The sequence below is a fragment of the Carettochelys insculpta genome, chromosome 5 (assembly GCF_033958435.1).
Source record: "Carettochelys insculpta isolate YL-2023 chromosome 5, ASM3395843v1, whole genome shotgun sequence".
NCBI lineage: Eukaryota > Metazoa > Chordata > Testudines > Carettochelyidae > Carettochelys > Carettochelys insculpta.
The window spans coordinates 30,548,915-30,576,905 of NC_134141.1; the positions used below are offsets into that span (position 1 = coordinate 30,548,915).

Sequence of the window (27,991 nt, forward strand, 5' to 3'; positions counted from 1 at the left end):
TGATCAAGCGATTTGTCTCCTGCCATCTGTCTCCAGCCTTTGACTAAACGCTAGAGGCAACTTACTTTACCCTGGGCTAATATCCATCTATGGGCCTAACCTCCAAAAATTTATCAAGCTCTATTTTAAACTCTGTTAGAGTGCTGGCCTTCACAGCCTCCTCCGGAAAGGAGTTCCACAGGTTGACTGTGCACTGTGTGAAGAAAAATTTTCTGGTTTTGAACCTACTACCTATTAATTTAATTTGGTGTCCTCTAGTTCTTATATTATGGGAACAAGTAAATAACATTTCTATATTCGCTTTCTCCACACCATTCATGATTTTATATACCTTGTATATAAAATTGTATTTTAAATTTTAGTTTGAAGTTGTATTTTAGTAGCTATGTTTTTATGCTTAAGAAACAGATGAGTGAGTTATCCTCACTTCTCTTAGCAGTCATTCAGCAGCTTTGTCTTCATATTGTTTGGGGCTAAATAGTTTTGCATAACACAAGGTAGAAGCTTGCAAAGTCAGTTCCTACCAAGCTGGAGTTTTAGTTGTCTTGCTCTCTCTTTGCTATCCCAAATTATTGTATTTTTGAACAGGTTGTCTCTTCTTGCTAGCCACTGCTCTTTGTCTCTGAGACACTAATGAAAATGGTCTTTTTGGAGTTCTCACTCATGCCTGAGCTCCTTCAGCCCATCCCGTAGGCTCTTTCGGCCCTTATTGACATCTGAACAGTAATCAATTTTCTCATAATGCATACCCGGCAAGAGGCTAGTGTGCATTCTTACCTTCTTCTTTGCATGGTCTTATTTGCTCATATTGAAGATGTCTCAGTGTGCAGCTGGAATTTCATTTTTGATCTCATGTTTCTCTCAGAGTTGCTTTCCCCAGGTTATTGACTCAGAATGCCTTTGGTTGAATTTTGCAACACAGTGAATAAATCCCCTCTTTTAAGTTTAAGAGGATAGTGAAATCATTATATTCCCCTGTGCTGAAAGTTGGTCCTAACACTTTCAGAATTTGAAATTGAATTATTTTCTGAAATTTCTAAATTTTGCCATAAAAGGTACAAAATAAATTAAAAAAAAGCCAAACCCAAGAATCCCATTTTATTTCATCCTCGATTTATGTTTCCTGTGAAGACATTAAGGGCCAGATCCAAAGCCTATGCATGTCGGTGGAAAAACTTTCTGACTTCACTGGTCTTTGGATCAGGCTCTTAAAGAGAACAATGTAAAGCATGGAAATTTTAGGAGAATATTTATAAAACATACATTCAAAATAACTTGAATTGATCTCATTTCTACTTGATCAGTGAATTTAAGCAAATAAGTATACAAGTAGTATACAGAGGTCAGTAGGAGTCAAGTTAGCAAAAACATCAAGATTTGCTTTTAGTGTATTACCACAATTATGAACTAGAAATTAAGCTAAGAAAAGTGAAAGGTCCATTCCTGCTCAATGGATTCTGGTTTTATACTTAAAACTAGTCTATAATAACCAGGTTATCTTGATAATAGAATAATAATTTTAGTGATAATATCTGTTCATTAACGCCCCCCACAAAGCCCAAAGCAAAGTGATCTGGAAAATACAAAACAAAACAAAAAAATCCACAAAGAGGCTTCTGTTTTCTTGCTACTAATATTTGACTAGGAATCTGAGACTCACTCCACCGAGTCTTGACTCCCATTACTTTTACCAAGTTACCTACAATTTTTTAGACAAAAATAATGCAGATATTTTTGTACTACTTTGAGGGCAGTCTTAGAGACTCCTATTTGTTCCTAAACAAAACAGCAAAACATAAGCTTCAGTAAAGAGATTAATTACAAAACTGTCAAAACACCATGTATTCAAATAACCAGTCTGATGAATGAATGTGGAGTAGGTTTAATGCATTCTAGAAATTAAGGTATCAGAACCAAATCTAGACTACTGGCAAGAACCCACAACTCTCCTGGAATTTGATGAGAATTGCATCCAAAGTGTTTTTTCTCAAGTCAGTTGAAGCAATTCCTTAAATGCAATGAGGCAGATCATCAAGGCTGAATTTAACTAATGTAAGGGTTAAAGTCCACAAATCTTCGATAGTTTATACCAGTTGAGGACCTGACCCTCATAGCTCAACAACCACCACTGAGGATAACATATTTGCTAACTTGAACATGCATTTTTCCAGTGCCTTGCTACTCATTAAGATAAATGACTATTTTATAGTTTCAGTTAGACTCCTCTATGAGTTAAGAAAGACAAACTCTTTTGATTCCAAACTCTGCTTAAGAAAACAAGACCAGGGCTGCATAACACTGACATTTTTATTAGAATTCATTTGTAACAAATGGAACTTGTGTCAGCAAAGAACTGATTTTCATACAGACTTTCTTTCGCCACCAATGTAACGAAGTAAGAAAATAAAAAGCACGCCTTTCATTCTGTAAAACATTTACGCGTACTACTAATTAGAGGTAATTGTATTTTTTTAACAAGCCATTTTACAAGGTTTTTTTTTTAATTTTTCAGTCTATGCATCCAAAACGAGAGCAAAGAACACAACTTTTATTATCTTTGTAAAGACACTCCAAGCTTGAATGGCAAAGCCACGTAACAGATGGGGATGACGGGACTTGCAGCCTTCTGATATCTGCTGGAGTATCAGGGCACCCCAAACAAACAAAGAAACAAACAAAAAAAACCAATCAAACAACCTACAACAACAAAAAAAAAAAGAAAGAAAGACAGAAAAAAAGGAAGGAAGGAAGAAAGGAAGAATAAAAGGGGGAAAAAAGCAATTGCATTTTTTGTTGTTGCAAACATTCCCCCCTCCCCCATTTTTACATGTTCTGTGTTATTTACATACACACAAGTGGATTTTCATAAGCAGTTTCTTACAGATGGGTTCAAGTAATAACATTATTGGGTATAGAATCAATAGGGCAGTGCATAGTACAAAGGTATAGAAAGTGCAGATCTCCCTAGAGGGCCCTCCCTTCCCCCAGCCAGCCTCTCCATTGTCTAACCATGCAAATAATTTTTTAAAAAAAGAGCTAAAATAAAGTTCTGTACAAATTATTTTTATATATTTTGATTTTTTCTATTGTAACTAATTACAAAATTATACATAACTACACATACATAGGTAAATAATAGCACCGTACTGGTTATGCTGATGAAACCAATTCTAAGCTTGGAAGATTATGGTAAATGCAGATAAAGATGCTTTTTCTTTAAACTAACTATAGAATGACTATACGTTTGTGTACAGAAAGTGGAATGCACATCAATGATGCTAACAGGGTTACCTTTGGAAACAACTCCTAAACAGCAAGATTACTGGAATATTTGCAGTCTCATTTGCCCTACAGTACTTTCCCTCACTCACTATTTAGCTCAGCTTTTTTTCACACTTTTTCTTTAGAATTTGCAAAAGTTTCATGGAGAGAAAATTCAGACCTGTTAACAGCTGTGGTGTGCAACAGCCCTCCCTAGTCTATGCTTCTAAAATGGTGCGTATGTCTGACTATATTTGGCTAAAAGAACACGACTGCACTACGTAACCTGGCACTTTAATAATTCTTCAAAAAATACAAATCAAAGAAGAAGAAGAAGAAGAGGAAAGAAACATAGTGCACATTCTTCTCTGGTTCTGATATAAGTTATAGAATCTCATTCTTGAGGTAGCCTTCTATAATACTTTTATTATTTTATATATACATTTATAGTTGTTTCTTCTTTTGTTTTTGTTTTTTGTTTTTTTTTTTTTTAGAAAAGTGCTCAAATACAATGCTTGCTAGTGTTTGGTCTTTCATACATTTCTTTATACTAGTGATGGGAAATATGGAAGAAAAACATCCGGTATGTTACACCAACATATCTGAACTATACAGATAAGTCTTACCTGACATGTGAAAGAAATAGTTCCTTTGATTTTTGTGTGCTGACATGATACAAGGCATGACAGAGACCTGAGCCACTGTAAATGGCTTCCTAGAGAGTCTCAGAGAATATTTTGCTTTGTTTAAAGAATTTTTCTCTCAAATGGAAATCTAAAGTCATTTAAAACATACTCTGAGGGCTAATTCCTGCTTGCCTTACCCATACTCACAGTCCCCTTGAAACCAACAATTTGATTTCAGCAAGCCTGTTGCCATGTGCACTACAAGCAGGACTTGGCTCCAAATGAAAGGAATGATGCATGAGTACTGCTAACAACAACAACAACCACTATTACTTACTACTAGTGCAGTCCTACATCTCCGCAATGGCAATCCTATAATCATTAACAATGTAGTTTATGAGAGCCAATTGGAGAGGAACTTTAAAATAGTGGGCATGTCTGTTGGAGTTATGAAAGGATAAAGGGCCCTGACTACCCAAGTGTTTTGGGCGCACATTTATTAACATCCCATACTTGGCTAAAAACCAGGAATGCATATTATTCAATGTGTTTTTGTCCATGTGCTTTAACGGAAAAGCATAACAAAGATAAGAACTAACTAATGTAAATATACAGACAAAAGAAAATTTAAAGAAATGCTATCAAAATAGGCATCAAATATAAGGCACTCTAAATGTGAAATAAAAATAAAAACCAGCATCTTTAAATAATGCTGTATGCCACAAAATATTTCTAACTTATTAACAGAGCAACATGAGTTTGGCTTTGCCCTGTTACACATCATAAATGCAAATTTCATAGCACATACTATAGACAATATATGACTGAATACATGTTTTAAACATCTTGATAGCTAGTATATTACAACATTCTCCCCTCCTAAAGGGATATGCACTGACCTCCTCCACATGCACACCTCCTATACGTAATAATATGGTTTGTTATTGCACTATTGTGTTATAAATATTGAACTTCACTGGAAGCCTCAACCACATAATGTGTGTGTGTCTTTGTATATATCAGCAACCTTTTTTGTTTCAGTTGGGGTGAGGTTCAAATATCACTGATGTGCATTCCTCATTTCCCTTCTAACCCAATAGCTATGGGATTTTGGAAATGCAGAGATGTTCAAAAAGTACCATGTGGATTGAATGTAGTATTCTGGAAAACTATCCCAACATTTCAATAAACCCAAGTCATGGAAGAACTAATGCAGCCAGACATATGTTTATGTGTGTGCATATATCTATCTGTCTGTATCCCAGTAGACATGCAGAGAGATAGATATGGATAGACAGTTATAAAGAGAGGTGTGTGTGTATGTATGTATGTGTGTATATTAGCAGCAACTTTATACTTTGCGCCTCCCTGTTGATTCCAAAAGAAACCAAAAAGCCCCACTTTGATTAAGTGATGAGCATTTCTTAAAAAATTAAACCAAACTGTAATATCTAAGAAGAATGTGGTACTGTAGATAAATATAGGACTGCACAAAAATGTGCAATTCTTAAAATTATTTAATATTTCTACAGCAAGATATTACAGGTAACAGTTCTACAGCTTGGAAAAAAACTACAATTCTGAAACAAAAAAATGAACAGTTATGCAACCGTTTTTAAATTCACTTCATCAGATGATATATCTTATAAAAAAAAGGAAAAAGTTTACACAGTTAAAAATGAAGCACGGGTCAGCAGTATCTTTACAATACTAAAAAACTAAATCAAGGACTTTCTTTTTAAACATTTCCCCATTTCCCCTAAAGTGTTATTATGAGCATTATGGTGGGAAGGGGTGATGTTGAAGCAAAGAGTCCATTTTGTTTTAAGAAGCCTGGTACTGGCCTTTTAACAAACATCTTGCACTGAATTGCAGCACCCTCAAGATTCATCTTTTCAACAATCATGCAATCCTGAACAAGATGATGGTTCTTTGCAATAATTTCCTCTTCCCTTTAATTTCAGCCAAAGTTGAATCCTTGAGGAATCTGTAAATGAGATCCTTTAGACACCTCAACAGTCAGGATTCTTTTATTATGTTTCAGGTTAGGTTATTAAACTGTGAATTCTTGGTCCATCTGGAATAGTTCTTGGGGTTTGTGTGTGTGTGGGTTTTTGTTGTTGTTTTTAATATTCCCACTAATTGGTCTTTAACTAAGAGTTAAGAAGTACTTCTCAAGCACACTGTATGGCTCAGAAGAGGCTCTCTGGATCTTAAATGGCCTGCAGTAAAAAAAGTCCAGGATGGGTGAGGGGGGTTTACGTTGCATAGTGATCAAAGCTGCCCAAGTATTCCAGCGCGGCTCGATAGCCAAACTGGTATTGATCCTGGAAGAGAGAGAGAGAAAGAATATAAAAGCATGTTTGTTGTTTTTCAATTTAATCAGAGGCTTTGTGAATACACCGTATCCCACAGAGGCCATCACAGTTCAGTGATATCCTCCTGCTGACATCAACAAAATACACTGGTTTGAGTTACAGTAAACAAAGATGGTTGTGGATGCTCATTGAATGCAATCACATTTTCCTTAGATGGAACCTGCTAATTTGTGATGTGAATATCTATCTATATATATATATAGATATATATATAGATAGATATATATATAGATATATTCATTTACTGAGCATTTGTTGTTCTGACTGTAGATGAGAGGATTAGCAGAAAGCTTTCTTGTCTGAGGGGAGCACATTAAAATTTACCTTTTGTATTATTTCAGACTGTTTGAGCCTTGCTAATAAAATATTCAAAAAACACCTCAGTCAATGTGATTAATATGCTAAAGCTGGTCTCAGTCTCTCTCAGCCCAGGTGTGGTGTGCTGCACACATAAACACAAGATAAAACAGCAGGTCAGGAAGCACAGAAGGATCCAATCCTGCCCAGTTGTATAGTTACCAAATTATTCCTGCCCAAAGGCAGAAATTAGAGAAGAATGTGAACTTCAGGATCTCATTAACAAGATGCAGCTCACAGTTCATGCCAAGTCTCCTCGCCATGGCCTACAATTCCTTTATATCCTCTGCATCTGAAAGCGAAAGCCGTAGAAGTGCAGAAGGCTTGAGGTTTTCTAACACTGTGTGAATATTACTCCTAGCACTCTGTCTCATTTAAACACATAAATAACAGTTTCTTTATGCTGGAGTGCAACAAATTGGCCACCTCACTTAAAGAGAAAGAATAGAAGTTGAACCAAAGCAGCCTACAAGACTAGCTCACATGATGCTAGTCTTTAAATGCTAAGGACCTGAATTTCTTTTTAGTCAGATCACAATACAATGGCTTCCACTGGACCAGCAGTGCAGTAGCATAACAAGCCACCTTCAGTTTATGTAATTTGTTATGATCATTAGTGGGTCCATCCTGAAAAGTCCAAGCACTTTGGTCATGATCCTGCAAAGTACTTAAGCTCATGATTAATTTTCAGCATAGGAATAGCCAATGATTTCAACTCATGAGCTGGTTGGGGATGAGACTATTCCACGTCTTGCAGAATCAGGACCTAAACTTCTGTGCCACAGACACTTAGATGAAATTAACACAATGCACGGCAGATTTCTGCTTTCAGTCGGGGGTGGGAGCACATCATCCATAAATAAGCTGAAATAGGAAGAGGAAAAGCATATATATGACAGAAGTCCAGTGTCATATCTACATGGACTCCACAAAAGCCTATTTTTTGATATGCTAGATTTGTTTCTAGGAACCAATGGGACAGAAAGTAGATATTTTTTATTTTGCTTAGAGGAACATTTTCTACAGCAATAATGGTAATGGAAAATAAATGGAGTTTACTCTTCAATTTTGTATCAGTGAATTACTTGGCTAAGTGATAAAACGTTAAAAATATTTCATTTTAAGAGTGCATGCATATATAAATCACTAAAAGGAAAGCTGTATAAGTTTTATCGTAATAAAATAAAAACTACAATTTTCTTAGATCAAAACGGCAAACCGCAGGGATCAATATTAAGTTTCAAATCATAAACACATTTTAATGGCCAATAACAGTGCTATCGGAGAGTGTTTCTCAACCAGGGGTATGTGTATCCCAAGCAGGTACACCGAGGTTTTCTAGGGGCATATCAACTCATCTGGATATTTGCCTAGTTTTGCAAAAGACTACATAAAAAAATACTATTAAAGTCAGTACAACCTAAAAGTTCATTCAGATAATGACTTGTTTCTACTACTTTGTATGCCTTACACTGAAATGTAAGTAAAATATTTCTATTCCAATTCATTTATTTGATAATAAGACAGTAGAAAAACAAAGCAGCAGAAATGTGGCATTTTAAAGACTAAGAAAATGATTTATTCAGTGATGAGCTTTCGTGGGACAGACCCACTTCATCAGATCAATTTCATTTCCAATACAGACTGTCATTTATAAGTAGAGAGGACCAAAAAAAAAAAAAAAGCAATAAAAACTGACAAATCAAATTGGTCTACAGGAAAGGGGTGAGAGGTGGTGGGATATTAATTGTCCTGTCTGAGATAATTACAAACATCAGAGGAAGGGAAGCAGTCCTTGTAATGCGTGAGGTAACTGATGTCTCTGTTCTTACATGTTAATATGTTGAATTTGAATATGAACTCTAACTCACAAATCTCTCACTCTAATCTGTTGTTAAATTCTTTTTGTTCCAGGACAGAAATTTTCAGATGTTTAACAGAACGGCCCACTCCATTGATTGGCTTATGCGTATTGAGTGTCTTGATGTCTGCTCTGTGTCCATTTATTTTTTGGTGAGGTTTTGCCCAGTAAGGGCATTGTTGGCACATAACAACACATAGAATGTTGCTGGAAGTGCAGGAGAATGTGCCTTTGATCTTGTAACTAACACGGTTTGGTCCAGTGACGGTATTCCCAGAATACATATGTGGACAAAGCTGGCAGCAGGGTTTGTTGCAAGGAAAAGTTCCAGGATTAGTATTACTGTGGTGTAGCCTGTGATTGCTGGTGAGAATCTTTCTCGTGTTAGGAGGTTGTCTGTAGGAAAGGACAGGCCTGTCACCTAGGGCCTTCTGGAATGTAGCATCCTGATCTATTCTGGTATGAACACAGACATCAATTACCTCAAGCATTACAAGGACTGCTTCCCTTTCTTGATGCTCATAATTATCTCAGACAGGACCAATTAACATCCCCCCACCTCTCACCCCTCTCCTTCAGTCCTATTTAATTTCAGTTATTACTGCAATTTTTTTTTGGTCCTCTGTACTTATAAATGTCAGTCTGTATTGGAAATTAAATTGATCTGAGGAAGTGGGTCTATCCCATGAAAGCTCATCACCGAATAAATCATTTTGTTACTCTTTAAAGTGTTACATCTCTGCTGCTTTGTTTTGTTGGAGTACCGACTAACATGGCTACCTCTCTGTTACTGTCCAAGCTGTTAGAAAGTCAGCATGTTTCCCATAGTACTCTTCTGTGATATTCTTGCATGTTTTTGTAAGTAAGTAGTTTTTAAGTGAGGTGTAACTTGGTTGTGTGCAAAACAAATCTGACTCCTGACAAGGGAACAGTACTCTGGAAAGGTTGAATGGCAGTCATTTCAAGAGCTCAGATTACCTTACGACCATGTCTCTCAACCAGTGGCACGCATACCCGTAGGTGCATGCAAGAGAAGTTTAGGGGTACTTATAATTTTTTAAAAGGGGTACTTTATAAAAGAAAGGTTGAGAAACACTGCTATAGAAGGTCCTACAAATGCTTGCACCCCACTTTTTTATGGGTATAATCTACTGGTTTAGAGCTGAGTGTCAGACTCCAGTTCATGACATTCAGCATGGGTTAAGCATCTGATGAAAGTTAAGCATGTGATTAAATGCTTTTTATGAATTGGGATGATTCCTGAATTGGGCCAAGAGTGGACTGGCTGGCCTTGTCCAAAACATCTCCCTCATCGGACTGCAGCACTCTCGCTGAAAGTGAGATTGCTAACTTTATATTGCCCAGGGTAAAAGGTTGCATTTTGCTTTTTTCCCCACAGGATAAAATATGTCCATGCCAAACAATCAGATTTGTATTTTATTTAAAGTCTGAGTAACCATGACTCTAGCCTCATTTAATATATGGCTGTTCACTTAGCTTGTCAATTAAAATGCAAATGTTTTGTTACCATTCGAGGTAACATCATCAGTGCACAATGTGATTCAACAAAGTCTTCCCCAACTACCAATTTTCTACTGTAGCCTCAGTTTCAAGCACAAGACACATTTTGCCCTCTGAATGAACACAATGAATGCATCCACAGGTTAAACTTTACTCCCTGATTATGAATACAGACGGCTAGCATGAAGAAAACATTCAAAATGATATAGACAATGTTTTCAGCTCAAGCTTGTTCTGAAAGAAAGGCTCACACAAATATTTTATTCAGTCACTACTAAAATGTACATTTCCCTTTCACTGAATGGGAAATGGCATGAAGACTCCCATAAGCGGGCTGCATCAGCTATACACATGGATACAGTGCTTAAGAAAGGAAAGTACATTGTATACCTTCTGCACATATTCCTGGCTATGGAAACCCCACCTCCACCATCTGCCTTTTCTAACTTTTTGTTCACCTAGCCACCCATTCTGACACAGTCAAAACATACATATGTGTTCTTCTCACCTCTGTCTGTACCATGGCTGGTCGTTGTGTCCTTAACATTTTGACTGTCTGGAAGATATCTACAACACCTTCATATCTCATTCTTTCCAACACGATGCTCAGGGTTATGAACACTCCAGTTCTCCCAACACCCGCACTGTTGCAATAAAAAATGAATGTTAACTGATAGTTAAAATGTTTAAAAGCACTGGCAATGCACCATATCTGCACAATCATCTGCATGGAAACAGGCTCTATAAGCAAAACTTCTGCGTGGAAATTATACCTATTGACAAAGTGACCATTCTCTCAAATTTGTGCTAATAAAGTTGGATAGTCAGGAAGCATTTTAAATGTTTTTGATTGTGACCAAGAATGTACAGTGGTCAATTTGTGGTAGTGGAAAACGAGAGCATTTACCAGCTTGCCAATGGTCTGACTGGAAATTAAAAAAGAAATGGATGCCAGAATTTAGGTTACTTCTCTGTCCTTGCCTCAATTTATTTAGGTCCTGTTATATATGGTATGAGAGATTATTCCCTGTTCCCAGAACCCTTAATTATGCAGGGGTATGATAGGGACAAAGCACCAGCCTTCATTTTTAGTTTCCTTTGCTCTGATAGTTTGAGAACTTAATACAATTTTCAATACTCATACACACGCTATCATATAAATATAATGTATGTGAAAAAATATAACCAATATTATAGAGGAATATTACAATGCTGCTTCTTCACGTGTAACAACTTTGAGAACTGAAATATAAATGGATTTTTTTTTTAAACAAGTCCGATTGCTTCCAGACCTGGAATTTTTCAGCTCATTGTTATTTTAAGACAACTATTTAGAACTTTTTAACCAGCAAGAGGAGAGAATTAATTCACACTGTTGCATTCTTGAGAAGCATGAAAGCATCTGGAGAGTTGGTTAATGAGAAAGACTCTGAATAATACGAAAAATCTCCACATTTTCAGATCCTAATTAAGCGGCAAGTGTAATGCTTGAGTAAAGCCTGTAGAAAATGGCTGGCTTCATTTTCTGTGGGCTGAAGCTGACAGGCATATTTAAACAGGGTGGCATCTTTTCACCAAAGGATGTTTAGGACTTTAAAGAGCTAAAACAGCAATGTAAGTGCAAGTCAACAATAACACTAACAGCATTTAAAGATCAATCTCATACAGGTTTGTCTCAAATGAAGCAGTGAAATCTGTTCTGCTTTGACAGTATATCAAAGGGTTAGAGATGATGTTCATACAAGTGAGAGGATCTTTGCCAGAGTTCAATAATGCCAGATAGTTCTTCAGAAAAGGTCAAGATCACAAGATTTTGTTTGGCCACTAACTGGCATACCTTGGGCTGGTCCTAGCGTACGTGATTTCTGAGTCTTGGATTTCCAGAAAAGTCCTTTGCTGACCTAACTGCTTTTTAATTAACTGCTTAATGAGGTTTATAAAATTCCTGGAGATGAAGAAATGCCTCAGTGTCATAGCTCTGAGTCAGAGTGGTTTACTCTAATACAGGTATGCAAACCAGAGGACAAAAATATGTAAAGAGATGACAATTACAGGGAACCAAGAAGCAGGAAGTTCAGATGGTGAGGAATTTCCCTGAGCTTCAGTTTTACATGTAAATCCCTTGAATACAGACCACAAACAACAGAGAAGAGACTGAGTTATGTAGCCATCAAGAGTTTGTAAGGAGCCTGAAGCAATAGCTTTGAGGTGGGTGTGAAACTGTTCCAATTCATGTTTATGAGATGTTGACTCTGAATGGTCCTAAAAATGACAATTTAGATGTCAGCAATGTTAATTGTTTCCCTACTGGTAAGTCAGTGGCACAGCTCGCATCAACTTAAGAGTAAGTGGCTCAAGGTCATTATTGTCTTCATATTTTATTGTGAATGGCATCTCATTTTAACATCCCATGTGGGCAGAGCTTGGAAAGAACTTAACAGGAGTCACCATTTGTTTTTCCATCAGAGCCCACATATAGAGCCAAATATTGCCCAACACTTCCCTAGAACACAAATCCCTAAAGTCAGTTAGGGTGGGACAAGCTGTGCAAGATAATTCACTATCCCCTGTACATAACTGAACTCTGCTCTGATGCCTTTCTTTGCAGTATGTAGTGGGCATTAAGAGACATAGCAAAGGAGGGATATAAGGTCCAGCGGATCCACTAGCTCAAACTTCTTATTTAGGGAAGTGCAGCAGCCCCAGCTGTTACTAAAGTCTAACAGGGGAGTAGAACAGTTGTGCAGACACTGTTCAACAAGGGCTGTTGCTGGATTTGGCAGGGCTAGGATATTTCCCATTTTGTCATTTTTTAATATGCATCCTCTCCCAAACTGTTTTACTTGTGATTTGCTTGGGAGAAGATGGCACCATTCAGCCCACAGAAAGTAACTTGCACCTGCATTCAAAGTCCACCCCCCGACTTTTAGAAACAATACAATTTAAACCATCAAAAACACAATTTAATGTTGCAAAATCAATTTCTAATGCCTAACAGAGTTTACTGAAATCCATTTTCTAAGTAAGAGATCTGTAGACAATGTAGACATAGATTTGTAGATTTTTGTTATACTGTTATAGACTCCTTTAAGACTTTCTACTAGGTAACATGTACATTCCTTATTACTCTGTTCACTCTATAATATGTTAAATTGTAACACACATTCTTTGTTCTTGCCATGCTGCAGTTATGTAAACTCTGACTTTACACAGAGTTTGAATGCTGTGATTACTATTGCGCTGGGTAGCCAAGTGTAGCAACCATTTTTCTTTGGCTTTTGATTCTCATCTCCAGCCAGCTATACAAGGACATATGGCATATTTAAAGGTAATGATCACCATCACCATAATGGCCTTGCTCCTAATTACTATTAAAAATGAAATCAGGTAAATCAGGTACTCTGTAGTAAGGCATTTCCCAATTATTTTTTTCCTGGGGCAATGATAATTTGTAAGGGAAAAAATCATCATTTCTCTTATCCAAGAGGCACCTTTAATATCAGTACAGAATTTCACCACTGTATAACCCCAACACTACTGAAAATAGAGCATAAAAGGAATTTGTATTGGATTGTTTTATTGCATTTCTACTAGTGCATCTGGGAAGTCATTCTAGTCATCTCTACACTTTCACGCCAATTAGCTACTCCCTAAAGTCAACTTGAAAACTTGAAATATCTTCTTAATCTAGGGGAAAAGGTCAATCTATATTGAAATTTTTTACTTACCTACAATGAACAGAGATGGGTCCATCCTGACCAAACTGTTCTTTTGTTTTATGAACTTGGCCTATGAAGTCAATAAATCCTTCTCCAGACTTTGGCACTCCTTGTTCCGGCCAGTCAGTGAACTGGAATTGCCTCACTGTTCGGGACTGGCCATCCTTTAATGAAAGACACACACAGTATACCACAAAAGAATATTCTGTGAGTTGCAAGTCAGCCAGCAAACCAGAACAGCAATTATGAAAAATGTAAATTAGGAGGGGAAAAATACACAAAGAGCAAAGATGGACAAGATCATATTTGCTAAGATGCTTCCAATCACAATGTTGATGTGCTCGTGTTTTTTCCTCTTGTTTTGAAGTTATTATGCCACTGTGACATAAAAGGGCAATTTCATTAACCACAACAATACTCAAATTACTCTTGGCATTGCCTAGAATGTTGTCTGACATTTAGATCCTGGAAAAAGATTTTGAGGACAAGGAAGTTGGGAGCTAGTTAATTGGTAGGATTTTTTTAAATTAAGGGCTTGTGAGAAGTGCAGGATTTATAGCCCACAAGGTTCAAATCCTGTCTTAATTTGTGGAAGCTGTATGGCCTGTGTTATAGAAGAAATCAGATTAGATTATAACAGAGTTCTCTTCTGTCCTTGGAATATATGACAACAGGCACAGCATGACCAGTGACAGTGCAGGTTTCCCCATATTACTTGGACAATACAGTTCAACCTCTACTTGGTGGGGCCATCTTTACAGACATGGTAGTCCATCCCCAATGAGTCCTTTTCTTCTCTGTTAAGATTGCCACTAAGAATGCCAGACGAGATAGTGTTCTTTTCTGAGGGGTACATCTCTCTATTAGGAGTCAGACTGAGACCACCAACTCATTTCACAAACACTAAACATCCACTGACTCGCAATGATTATCAGTCAATAGCAATGTGGACTAGACTTAAACTAATGATCCAGGTAGAAAATTCCTTCTCGTTACAAATCTGTGGGAGCTATCCATGCATCTGTAGCTACATTCTTAAATGAACATTCATATTTTTGTTTATGAAAGTTGTATAATACTGTAGCATTCTCACTTCTGGAATAAAGCCACATGTATCAAAGTCAAGTGAAGACTTTACTTTGTGTTTAATGCCTATTTAACATTTAAATGGTCGGCAAAGTAATTACAAAATGCAGTGCAACACAATGAGAAGGAGTATGTTTGTTTTAAATACTCAGATGTTGTGCTTCCTGATTTTGAGCACTGTCAATCTGTATAAGCTTTGACATTTAAAAGCACTGACACAAATTGAGCTTTTGCTGTTAACCTTCATGCCTTCTGGACACCTTACACTTCCTAAAGGCATCGACTTTTCTGCTGTGAAAACAGAAACAACATATGCTATGTCACCATGCCTTTAAGCAGTAAGTGCGGCACTGTACAAAAGAGAAAACTAGCACCAGATGCCATTTCTTCAAAATGGTCATTTATAGAGTGAAACCAATGAATCAGCTAAACAATTATGGGAACCCCACAAAAAGCAGATTGGAAATTGAGGCCAGAGGAGCCCTTTTATTTTCACACCAAAATATTTAGCCTTGATTGCTCTGACAACTGAAATACAGATTGATTAAAAAATTGAAACAAAAAGCAGTCACTTGTTCCTATTTCTCAGCTGGTCCTTTGGCTTTCTACCTCTCACGTCCATAAATGTATGGCAAAGATGGGGAGCTTATACACAGCCCTCTCGTGAAAATCCAATGAAATAACAAAAACATTGTTTAAGACTGAATCACCAAGCCTTGGTGTTCCCCGCAAAAAATCAGTGAAAATGAGTTTTCTAGTGTTGAAAAATGTGTTTAATTCAATTAAAATCAATGCATATTTCAAAAACTGAGGAGAACAATTTTGCTTGGATTTTTATACCATAATACAACCTAGAACACCCAACTTAAGCTATTTGTTGATGTTTCTTACTGAAAATGTCAGCTTCCCAGGAATCAACTTCTCATGCCATAGCCTTCTTGGGCCGTGTCTACACTAGCCCCAAACTTTGAAATGACCATGCAAATGGCCATTTTGAAGTTTATTAATGAAGCGCTGAAATACATATTCAGCGCCTCATTAGCATGCGGGCTGCCGCGGTGCTTCGAAATTGACGTGGCTCGCCGCCGCGTGGCTCGTCCTGATGGGGCTCCTTTTCGAAAGGACCCCGCCTACTTCGAAGTCCCCTTATTCCCATCTGCTTATAGGAATAAGTGGACTTCGAAGTAGGCGGGGTCCTTTCGAAAAGGAGCCCCATCGGGACGAGCTGCAGGGCAGTGAGCCGCGTCAATTTCGAAGTGCCGCGGCCGCCCGCATGCTAATGAGGCGCTGAATATGTATTTCAGCGCTTCATTAGTAAACTTCGAAATGGCCATTTGCATGGCCATTTCGAAGTTTGGGGCTAGTGTAGACATAGCCTTGGTGTCATTGCACCCTAGAGCATCACACTACAAGAGACCCTCCAAAGTCACTATCAGTACAAGTCCATAAAACAACATGGGAAGAGGTGCTCTAGAAGACAACTGCTGACATTCTCTTCTGTCCACCTTTCCAAACCAAACACACAAGTGAATGAAAAGCCTCCTGTGTGACACTTTGGCAGCATCCTAGATATCAGATAAGCCAATTCTGTCATTTCCCAGAGGTGCACCATCCCACTTCTGACCTAGGTCCCACCCCCACTCCACCCCTTTCCCCAAGTGCCCATCCATGCTCTGCTTTTTCCTGACCTCAGTCCACTCCCATCCTGTTCCAGCCCTTCCCCCGAGTGTGTCCCAACTTTGTTCCACCTCTCTCCCCACCAGCACCTCCTGAACAGCTCTGAACAGCTGACGATGGTGGGAAGGAGGTACTGGGAAGGAGGGAGGGAGAGGAACTGATTGACAGAGCTGCTGGTGAGTGCTGAGCAGCCATTACTCTTTGCCCATGCTGGCTCCAGGCCCAGAGCACCCACAGAATCAGTGCCTATGCTAGGTAGCAATTAATGAGAGAGACAGAAGTGTTGCAGTTTTCCTGTGCTTAAGGACAATCTACCTGACTAACACAATCTTTACATTTAAAATAAAACTGTGTTCAGGCAGCTGCTGGAAAGATCACTAATTTCTATCTCTACGTTGTGAAACATTTTTTGCTAAAGGTTTAACTCTAAAGTGGGCCTGTTTACAGCAGTGGTCAATTTGCTAAAAAGTAGAATATTTTAGATTACCGATTGCCCGGGAGTCTGGGATAGGACTCTGTAAAGCCTGTTCCTATCCTGCTTTAGTAGCAATTTATAGAACTTACATGGAATTTAATGTTTACAGCATAGTGCACAAAGTCACTCTATTTTAGATTAGCATGAAAACAGATTGGGAACAGATCTACAGACACTGACATTATATTCCCCATGCTGCTGGCATTATAAATCGTGTTGCTTTTTTAAAAACTGTGATATCTTCTTATAGCGGTCAACTCCCAAGCATAAAATTTTATTAAAATATTTAATATATTTGCAACAGTTTTCAGAGACAGAGTAAAAAGTGCAGTTTTCAGCACATGAACTTTTCGATTTCTGTGCTGAGTTAAAGAGGCCCATGTTTCTTTTAATGTGTAATCCTATTGATTGGCTGACCATTTGGACTTCTATTTTGTCTCTCAGCAGTGCTACTGAACTACTTTTTGATGAGCTTAGAGAGTACATGTTGCTCTCTTACAGATATCATAGTGGATTGCTGCGTGAAACTGCCCCAAGTTGATGATCTTAAGAGGTTACAGAGACAGTGGAGGTAAAGCAAATATAAATCACAGACTGGAGCAGTTATGGAGGTTATTGGTACTTTACAAAAGCGTAATGTGAAATACAATGGTAACACAGAGCTCCATATCAAATTCTGCTGATGCTATCTACAAAAATCCTAGAGCCAGGCAAACTAATTGTGGTAAATAAGTCATTTACTGATTTCTGCCATTTTATTAATTTGCAAACTATCAACTCAATCTGACTGATATTTGCAAGCAATATGTTAACTAGAGTACATTTGCTCTGTTGTCTTTGATGAACATCACATTAAAGTATTTTATCCTAGGGATAGTTTGCAAATTGTCTTCTTCATCTTCGACTCTTTGCTACACATTATCTGTAATGGGGGACTGGTCACCTGTGTCACTTTCATATTTCCAATTCTAGGAGGAACAGAATGATTTTACTATCTAGCTACAAAGGAGGTCACCAAAGTTTTTTTGATATTAGCTTTCATGACTGCATGATTGTCTTCATTTACAAGTGTGGCTGAAAACTACTGCTCTGAGCCAGGCCTTCTTCAGCACTGTTACACAGAGATGGGTCAGAAGAGAAATCATTTAGATGAAACTTACTCTGTTTTGGTAGCTCACATAGGCTACGTCTACACGTGCACGCTACATCAAAATAGCTTATTTCGATGTAGCGACATTGAAATAAGCTATTTCGATGAATAACGTCTACACGTCCTCCAGGGCCGGCAAAGTCGATGTTCAGCTTCGACGTTGGGCAGCACCAGATCGAAATAGGAGCTGCGAGGGAACGTCTACACACCAAAGTAGCACACATCGAAACAAGGGTGCCAGGAACAGCTGCAGACAGGGTCACAGGGCGGACTCAACAACAAGCTGCTCCCTTAAAGGGCCCCTCCCAGACACAGTTGCACTAAACAACAGAAGATCCACAGAGCCAACAACTGGCTGCAGACCCTGTGCATGCAGCATGGATCCCCAGCTGCCACAGCAGCAGCCAGAAGCCCTGGGCTAAGGGCTGCTGCACACGGTGACCATAGAGCCCTGCAGGGGCTGGAGAGAGAGCGTCTCTCAACCCCTCAGCTGATGGCCGCCATGGTGGACCCTGCTATTTCAACGTTGTGGGACGCGGATCGGCTACACGTGCCCTACTTCGACGTTCAACTTTGAAGTAGGGCGCTATTCCCATCCCCTCATGGGGTTAGCGACTTCGACGTCTCGCCGCCTCACATCGATTTCAACTTCGAAATAGCGCCCAACACGTGTAGCCGTGACGGGCGCTATTTCGAAGTTGGCGCCACTACTTCGAAGTAGCGTGCACGTGTAGACGCGGCCATAAAGTAGTAACCAATCAAAACAGTGGCTGTTTTTGTCTTTGCATCATTAAATTTCAGCCTCCTTGTCCAGTTCTAGTCTGAAAGTTCCCTCTGGTTAGTAAAAATGCCATCTAGCTGTTGCTAGTATCTAATCTATGTATATCTGTAGCTTATATTAACATCAGCAACCTAGTCATAATAATAGAAGGAAATCATAGATTTTCTGATTGCATAATCATAAAATCATAGAAGCTACCAGTAGGATTATTTAGCCTAACCTTCTGTGTAACAGGCCATAGGCCAAACTTTGCATTAATTCCTGTTTGAGCTACAGAATAGCTCTGAAAAATAGTCAAGCTTCATTTAAAAATTGCAAGTAACAGAGAATCCACTACAACACTGGAAAGTCATTCCATTGGTTAATTACCCTAATTGCTGGAATTCTGCACACTATTTCTATTCTAAATTTGCCTAGCTTCAGCTTCCAGCTGTTGGATCACATTATTCCTATCTCTTCTAGACTGAAGAGCCCCTTCTCAAATATTGGTTATCCATATATATAATATCTAATTTCATGGGTATAGGTTTAGAGTGCTAAGTTTTATTCCTTGCAAGTCCTGCACTCTGCTATGAGTTGCAGTGACCAACTCTATTCCTACAGTGCTTCCAAAAATGGAGCAAGATAGGACTTTCCCTGCCATACCATGTGAAGTGTGAGAAATCACAGTATGAGAATTGTCAGAGCAATTCCTATAACAATGGCTACATCTACACGTGCCCCAAACTTCAAAATGCATGAGTAAAGCATCAGCTCATGGGAATAAGGGGACTTTGAAGGAGGCGGCATCCTTTCGAAAAGGAGCCCCATCTGGACGAGACGCGCGGCGGCGAGGCGTGTCAATTTCGAAGTGCTGCAGCCACCCGCATGCTAATGAAATGCTGAATATGCATTTCAGCGCTTCATTAGTAAACTTCGAAATGGCCATTTGCGTGGCCATTTTGAAGTTTGGGGCACGTGTAGACACGGCCAATAAGTTTAGACACAGTTACTCTCCCATCAGTGTTGAACCCAGGACTCAGCCATCCACATAAATGCAGAATGGAAATTGGCTAACCGAGGTCATGGCTCTATACATCTTCTCTGCAAACATATTAGAGCACTGTAGAGTAAGCTATGCCAAGAATCAAATTATAATATGCAAAGACTGTCAAACTTTTCTTAAGAATGCTATTTAATCTTCAAGCATGCATGACCTAAAGGGCTGTACATAACAACAATATATTTACAGTCTTAAGTGATGAAAATTACAAACAGAACCAAGCAGGGTGTGGAGGGGGAAATAAGTGGGAACATGGTCCTCTGGTCAGCAAATGCCTTTCAGCCCAAATACATGTACAGAACTTTCCAAAAGTTGTGCTGCCCAGATGCTATACTTGAATTTCAGCCAGTTAATTTCTCTTACAAGGTTGTTATTATTTTTCCCTTCTCTTTGGCTATTGCTTAGGAAGGGGAATCAGGAATGTCCCTAAGGCATTACTAATAAAAAAGAAAAGGGAAGATACTAGACTTCTTTTAAACATACAAAAAAGAGAATTGTGTTAACTTACTCTGGCATCTGTGACCTTGAATTCCCTTAGGATATACTGCGGCATGTTGTATTCTGCCATAGGGTCTACCACAAAGTACTGATATCTGGCTGAACGCTCTGCTGGCCAGTACTGGTGGCATTTTTCCTATTAAAAAAGTGGAATGATGTTACCCATTTTAATTACAGCAAATTTAGTGCTCATGAAAAGTGCTACTCCTGACAGAAATAAAGCCTAAATTCTTCTATTTGTTCAGAATATAGAAGATATGGCCCTGACATGTTATACTTCCAGCATCTCTCAATTATCTTGCAGTAGACCATGACATCAGTCACCATTTCTGTCACAATGCTGAAAATAATTTTTTTCCGCACAAACTTTCAGCCCTGTGAAGGTCTGATTCTGGCTTTAGTTGATGGCAGTCTCTGTGGTGTGGTTTCACATTTGCTCATTAAGAATGAGGCTCAGATCAGCTACGAGATCATTTTTTTAAGTAATTTAATGACACTTTAATATTTTTGAATAAATAAAACAATTTCTGCAAAGGAATGAAAAAGTTATCTTCAGCAGTCAGGCTCACATGTCCACAATAAACTCAATATATAGCTTCTGAATTGATCCCCACCCAACAGTTAAATTGATATTTATCAAAAAATGATCATCGTGCCCAGAAATCTACAAGCCTTGGTGATTTCAGTTCATAAAGCTATCCAATTCTTGAAAAAATCTTCCCTTCCTTCATTTGCATCAACACCTCCTTGGCCTCTCCTGAGGAGCTATCCTTGTATATCTACTTTGAATTCTCTATGCCATTTAGTCTTCCAAATGTAGGGCCCAATTCTGATATCACATCCCATACACAAGTTTATGTTCGTGCAATTCCAGTATTTCTGTAACCTACTTCAGTCCTTCTATTATAAAATAAGGAAGCTTAATGAGGCTTAACACTGTAAACAAGCTGCTGAATCTGCAAAGGTCAGTGTAATAAAGTTCACAGGAAATGTTGAAACATAAAGAAATCCAGAGACGGAACAGCTGAAGCTTATAGCCTCTCCTGTGATGATTTAATTTTATCGTTCAACACTATCGCTGATCTTTACTTTTTGGAGATTTTACAGTATGGTGTGAATTCTCCTAAAGAAACAAAGTTTAAAGTATTCTAAAATAATACTCACTCTGCCCATTTCTCGCAGTTTAGTAAGCATGACTACGATTGTGGAGTTATGCTCCCAGAGCATCCTCCAGAAATCTTCAGTTGTCTCTGCCAAAGGTCCCTGTGTAGCTATGTAGGCTTTTTGTTGCCTACATCAAAAACAAAGAAAATACCCAAAGAGATGACACTCAATCACTCTCTATTTATATGTAAACACTGTATTGAGACACAGTTATAGGCAAAATAAGGAAAAGGATATATATTAATGGTAAGCACGTTAAAAACCTATTAAGATTGTTTAATCAAACAATGGCATTTTTTATTTTTAGCACTCTATAAAGGAAACTGCTCTGTTAATATTATGATGTATGTCTTTATCATTATTATTTAAATTTTAATGAAACTCTAATAGCTCAATTTTGTGTGTCATAAAAAGCACTTAAGGAACACTTAGTTTTGCTGCTTCATTTTGTAGACATGACTGTTGTACAATCTATTAGGTTTATGAATTATAGCACCAAGCAGCTTCTTTATTAACTCATTCCATAGCTTGATGCCTCCAGCAAAAATGAGGAGGGTGCAGAGGCTCAACCCACCCACCCCATGAGTCATGTGGGTTGCCACTTGTGCTACCCTATTACCCTATTGCCCTAACAAGTGGCTAGACTTGTCTTTCCTAGGTGGAGGGTGCCAAAGTGGTAGAATGCACAACATGGATGTGGTGCACTAAAGGGGAAGCAATGATTCTGACACATACTTCCTTTACCCCTCCTGCCTCCGTGATGATTTAAGGATAGACACAAAAAGAAGACACTCTGTGTATCATGCTGACTCAGTGGATAGTCAATAAATATCTGAGTGGAAGTTAATACTGCCCCAAGCAGCATTAGCATTTACTGTATCCCCTTCTTGGCTTGCGCAGTGAAGCCACTAGATCAGTCAATCAATGGCCTTTGGCTCCTTCGGAAACATAGTAGTGATGGTAGGGATGGGAAGGGTTTGGAAACTCTGTGTAGGTAATGGCTGCTGGGTTGCATGGTGCTGGCCTCAGTGGGTTCCCTGGGATCCACACAGATCTCAGAATAAATCCCTAGTCTTTTATTTCTCTGCCTCTCTTAATGGGACAATTAGAAAGAAACTGAGATCCCAGCTTAGCTATGCATTTATTTATAACACTAACCTGAAGCACATGAGCAACCCTTTTGACTACCAGGGACACTCCTGTGCTTGAACTTAGCCACAATTATTAAGCCACAGTTCTCCACACAAAAACAGTTTTTCCTGCACAGTATGGTCAGAACATATTTCAGAGCCTATTTACTTGTTAATTCAAAATGAAAACCAACATGGAATGGTGTGATGTACACACACAGCACTGCCCTGAATTTTCTTGCAATTTACTATAATCATATAAAGGTATAAGTAAACCTTGTGCGGTTTTAAACACTTCACATCACAACACAACAATATTTAGTACCTGTATCCATCAATAAAACTGGCATTGATATAATCAGAGCCTTCTACTCCTCGGATTGGCTGCAAACATACCCTCGTTGATTCATATGGCATAATATTAACAAGGCGATTTTTGAATTTATTACATGGAAGATTGGCACTGATGAATCTTGACGTATGAGCTTTAGAACTAGCTAGACGCTGAGAAAGATAAATTGAGGGAAAAATATGACAAACCAAATAATGACATAACCAAATATGGCATTTCATTTCATTTCATTTTTTTTCGGTTTTGACTGATTAAAAATCCCTTTAATTTTAAATGGTTATTTCCCAATATTCTAACTGTACTAACTCAGTGTTTACAATTGGCTTTTTAATACCTTGTTATGTTTTTAATAGTCTGTTTTACATATGAAAATTAGAATGATTAGAAAATTAGAAAATTAGCTCAAGAACATGAAGATCAATTTTTTTTATCAATAAAACAAAAATTGTATGAATGATTCTTGTCTGAATATTAAGACTTCAAAATTCTGCATAAAAATGTAAGCTTATTTTCCAAATAGCATAATTCTGAAATTCTAGCCTCGAGAAAGAGCAAGACATTCCTGTGAACAACTGGTATAGAATTTAGCCCCACCAAATATTTACCCCCGGTATATTTTTATATCCCCATTGCATACAGTACCTTAAATTCCAGTTCCATTCCTGTGACATTCTCTCCTGTTTCTATCTGTGTCAGCTTCTGAATATATGCATACAGATTTCTGGCTGGCACTTCGGTATTTCCACATGTCACTGCTTCCAGCAGTGCATCATGGATAAAGATGTATTGGTCCTCCGTTTGAACCATGTAATTCCTCTGGGCTCTCATTAGAGTTACATGGCCATAAATATCTACAGTCTTTTCATGCTTTATTCGCTCTAACATGGCATCTATGACAATGAAGCAGCCAGTCCTACCAACTCCAGCACTAAAAGAGAAACAAATATGGGATACAAAAAAGTGAAAGAAATGGATGCTTTATTTCATAAAATGTGCATCTTTCCATGGCATCCACCTTGAAAACTGAAGGTTAAGGTACAGGAGGAACTCTGGGATGCTCACTCTTATACTAATAGTATACTCCAGTTACCATCAAGGGGGCCTTACTCTTAGCAGAGTTGAGCTCCCTCAGCTCCCATGGTAAGCAGCTGGAAGATCAGACCACTTTGCAGGAGGCCCTTGCAGTCCTGTGCTTTAAGGTGGCATAAATACAGGGAAACACCTTCTAGAAATGTTATGTTTACTCAAAAGGGACAATGATCACAGGTTATACATTTTTAAGGGCATCATCCAATTATGGAAATAACTGAGGCTTTATTATATAATGCTACATTATTTGCAAATCGCCGCTATTTCATTAAGAAGAAAGTAATTTGTTACTAAAACTGAATGTTACATGTAGCACGCCCAACCCTTAGCATCTGTCCAAGTTGCTCTTGGAGGTGAACTTAAAGCCCTTTACTCTCTGATCTTGGAGTAGCACTAGCCTCAGTACCTACTCTCAGTCAGGCCACCAACATGACCATATCTCCATCTGCTGGGAATTGGACTGGCTATGATGAGGAAATCCTTAGCAGGCCATTTCCAGAGGAGTACAAAGCAGACATGAAAATCCTTGTCAGTAAGATTCCACTAGTCTTAGATATCTTTTAACAAACATTTCTGTACCCCAGTTATCTATTTCCAAAGGAAGACCTTTGAAATAATTACAACAGAAATCTTGTTTAAAGAAACTAAACCCATCAGTTTCTCTTTTTTACATATACAAACGAGGAACCACCTTAGCATTTGTTATGGTTTAGTAAAAGTTACGAACTACAGCAAGCTTCAGCTATTTTAATCCTGGCAAGGCTCTTTTCTGTGGACTTGCAAGAAAATCACAGCAAATGGCACCGGCTGTCTTGACAGATCAGTTTACATGGAGATTTAAACCATTATTATGCAAGTAAGGAGTAAAAAACACTCTGAAGAGTGTGTCATTTTCTAAAGAAGTGGGACTGTCCCACAAAAGCTCATCATGAAATAAATCATTTTGTTAGTCTTCAAAGTGCTACATTTCTGCTGCTTTGTTTTGTTGGAGTAGAGACTAACATGGCTACCTCTCTGTTACTACGAGGTGTAGAGTAACCCATATTTCTATATACTCCCTCTCTCATGCTTACAATCTGAGTTTTGGTATTTGAGGCTGAAGCTCAAGAAAAAGAAATGTTGGGTCAATTATAATTTACTTTTCTTTCAGAAATGACTTACACAAATACTACTATTTAATCAGTCATTTTGAAATAGTATATTTGATATATGTTAGCTTAATTTTATAGCCTAAACAGATACGCTCTTGACATCAGTTATAACCCTCTGAAAACAAATATCTATGATAACTTTGTTGATGACTTCAAAGACACACCCTGCTGACATTTAAATTTTACCAAGAAAATGCATTAACTGCTGTTATTTGATCATGAAGAATTTGAACTGTGAGAATCCTCATATGCATGTGTGTTGCATGCGCATAATGGAAGCTATTTTGTGGCTGAATTGCCAAACTTTCTTACCAATCTTAATTTCTTTTATTTCATTATTTTCATTTTATTTTGCCCAGCAGTATCAAAGTGTGTGGCGTGACTCAATTTGAAAGATTACCATTCTAAAAGAGAATGCATTTCTCTTTGATCTTGAAGAACTAAGCTTCACATCATGGTGATAACAGAACACTATTTGTGCTTTTTTGTTTTTCATCCTTTCAACAGCCTTCAACCATCAACACGATAAGAACGGCACAACTGATAAAGCATCTCTGTTTGATCTGCTTTTCGTTGTCCTAGTTGCCAAGCACCCTGGCTGATTCTCTCATGTCTTAGAATACAGTATGAATAACATCAGCTGCAGGCTGAAGCCATCACAATTCAATTCATTTATTCTAGTTTGAAATTTCTGAGCAACAAAGAAAGGAGAGAGGACTCATTTCTTCCAGACAGGACAAGTACATAATCATGGACCCAATGCTACAGAGTAGGAAGCAACCTCACCTCTCACTGGAGTCTGTCTGATCGAACAAGGGAAAGGCACTCACCACACCTCACAGGACTGGGCAGGATGTTTGCACCTATACATCCCCTAAGCAAAATAATGTTTTCTAGCTACTTTCCACTATGATGATGATTCAGCTAATGAGTGTTAGCACAAATAATCTCTTAACATTTGTTAGCACTTCTGAAAGCAATTTTGTAGCATCTGAGTTTACTGCCAAATTTAAAAGCTGGAACAAACAAAAAAAATCTTATTTTACTTAGTGATAGCCACTGTAATGCTTATATGCCAAAAGATGATGAAATCCATTAAACAAGCATGTCTATTCGGAAATTGTTATTGCTTCAATTTTATCATTCATCCAGTTATAACATTTGTTTTCAATTTCTAAAAACATGTTTGGGTCAGTCCCACGAGTTGAAATATGCTTAATACCCCGTGATGTGATGCAGTTACAGTGCACAAAAATAAGAAGAAAATGAAGAGGCATAAGGGGGCTATTCCACACTAAAATCATTGTAACAGGTTGGCTTTTATGATTAATTTGTTGTTTTATTGCTGACCTTTTATTGATATTTCAATGATCTGGCAAAGGAAGACAACATAATTACTAAATTTCACAGATCATTTAATTGGAAACAAAGATAGTAAAATATGGACCAAAAATAATTTACAAGATTTTTGACATATATCAGGGGATGATTTGATTGAATGTTACAGTTTCAGATAGAATGAGACTACTGTTTATGAAATGAAAGTACATATAACTGATGGCGATAAAGATGACGGCTCTTTTTAATCCTTGCAATTATGAACCTCATGTGTAGAACATCATAAGGAATTTTTAACTCTAGTTGTTCATTGTACTACCCCTTTCTTCCCTCTCTGTTTCATACCGTAAAACAAACATGATCTTTTTCAGTGGAGGCTTGTGAGATTTCTTAAACTGGGTAGGAAAAAGGTGACACATAAAGGAGAGCACAGAACAGGCAAAGATCTGTCTGTACACAAAATGTGGTAGGCAAAGCCTGGCCTACTGATCCCAAGGACTTTTCACAAATGTCTGGATGGTGTACAGGAGACTCTTATATCCAAACTAACCTTGGACTTTCTTCCCTTATGTGAGCTTTCTGAAAATTTTGATTTACTTTTTTCCAAAGCTTCAGTTTACTCTTGAAATTTTCACAAATGTCTGGATGGTGTACAGGAGACTCTTATATCCAAATTAACCTTGGACTTTCTTCCCTTATGTGAGCTTTCTGAAGATTTTGATTTCCTTTTTTCCAAAGCTTCAGTTTACTCTTGAAATTTTACCATTAAGTTCTTTAAACAGACTAGTACAGATCTTTGTGGTAAAGGTTTTGCACAACTGCAAAAATCATTCCTGGGGGATCTGGTATATTCCACAGAAGCTCCCTAACAGCTTTGAACATCTAACATAAGAACAACTGTACTGGGTCAGATCAAAGGTCCATCTAGCCCAATACCTATCTTCTGTCAGTGGCCAATATTAGGTGATTCACAGGGAATGAACAGAAAAGATAATACTCAAAATATCCCCCCTCTTGCCCACCTCAAAGAGACAAAGTTGCCTGATCAGATTTTATTTTTTAAAAAAGTGTAAATTATAAAGAAAATATATTTTAGCTTTTTCTCTTATAATGTTGGAGTCTCCAGGACACAACTGTATGAATATAAATTTAATAAAATTGATGAGATCTTAGTACTTGGAAATACAGAGAATAAATAATATGCAACAAAAATTCAAGAATTTGTGGTGCAAAACCTAATTAGTGCAATAGAATGTATTTTTACTTTTGGTACTTCTTTCAGTCAAAAAAATCTTATTTAACATAAAATCACTGAATCCCTTGACTCTTTTGACA

At 37.9% G+C, this 27,991-nt stretch overlaps 1 protein-coding gene across 5 annotated transcripts in view; it reads right to left on the reverse strand.

Moving 5' to 3' along the window:
• Nucleotides 1-2,357: 2,357 nt before the first annotated feature.
• Nucleotides 2,358-27,991, reverse strand: part of PTPRD (protein tyrosine phosphatase receptor type D) — a 495,679-nt gene continuing 470,045 nt past the window's right edge. For all 5 annotated transcript variants that reach the window (XM_074994889.1, XM_074994887.1, XM_074994886.1 and 2 more), the window contains 7 exons: nucleotides 23,721-24,006; nucleotides 23,052-23,230; nucleotides 21,597-21,723; nucleotides 20,443-20,568; nucleotides 13,733-13,887; nucleotides 10,513-10,648; nucleotides 2,358-6,214 (listed from right to left, as the gene is read on the reverse strand). In XM_074994889.1, coding sequence (XP_074850990.1) covers nucleotides 6,146-6,214; nucleotides 10,513-10,648; nucleotides 13,733-13,887; nucleotides 20,443-20,568; nucleotides 21,597-21,723; nucleotides 23,052-23,230; nucleotides 23,721-24,006 — 1,078 coding nt within the window. In that variant the 3' untranslated portion in view covers nucleotides 2,358-6,145. The remainder of the gene's footprint in view (nucleotides 6,215-10,512; nucleotides 10,649-13,732; nucleotides 13,888-20,442; nucleotides 20,569-21,596; nucleotides 21,724-23,051; nucleotides 23,231-23,720; nucleotides 24,007-27,991) is intronic.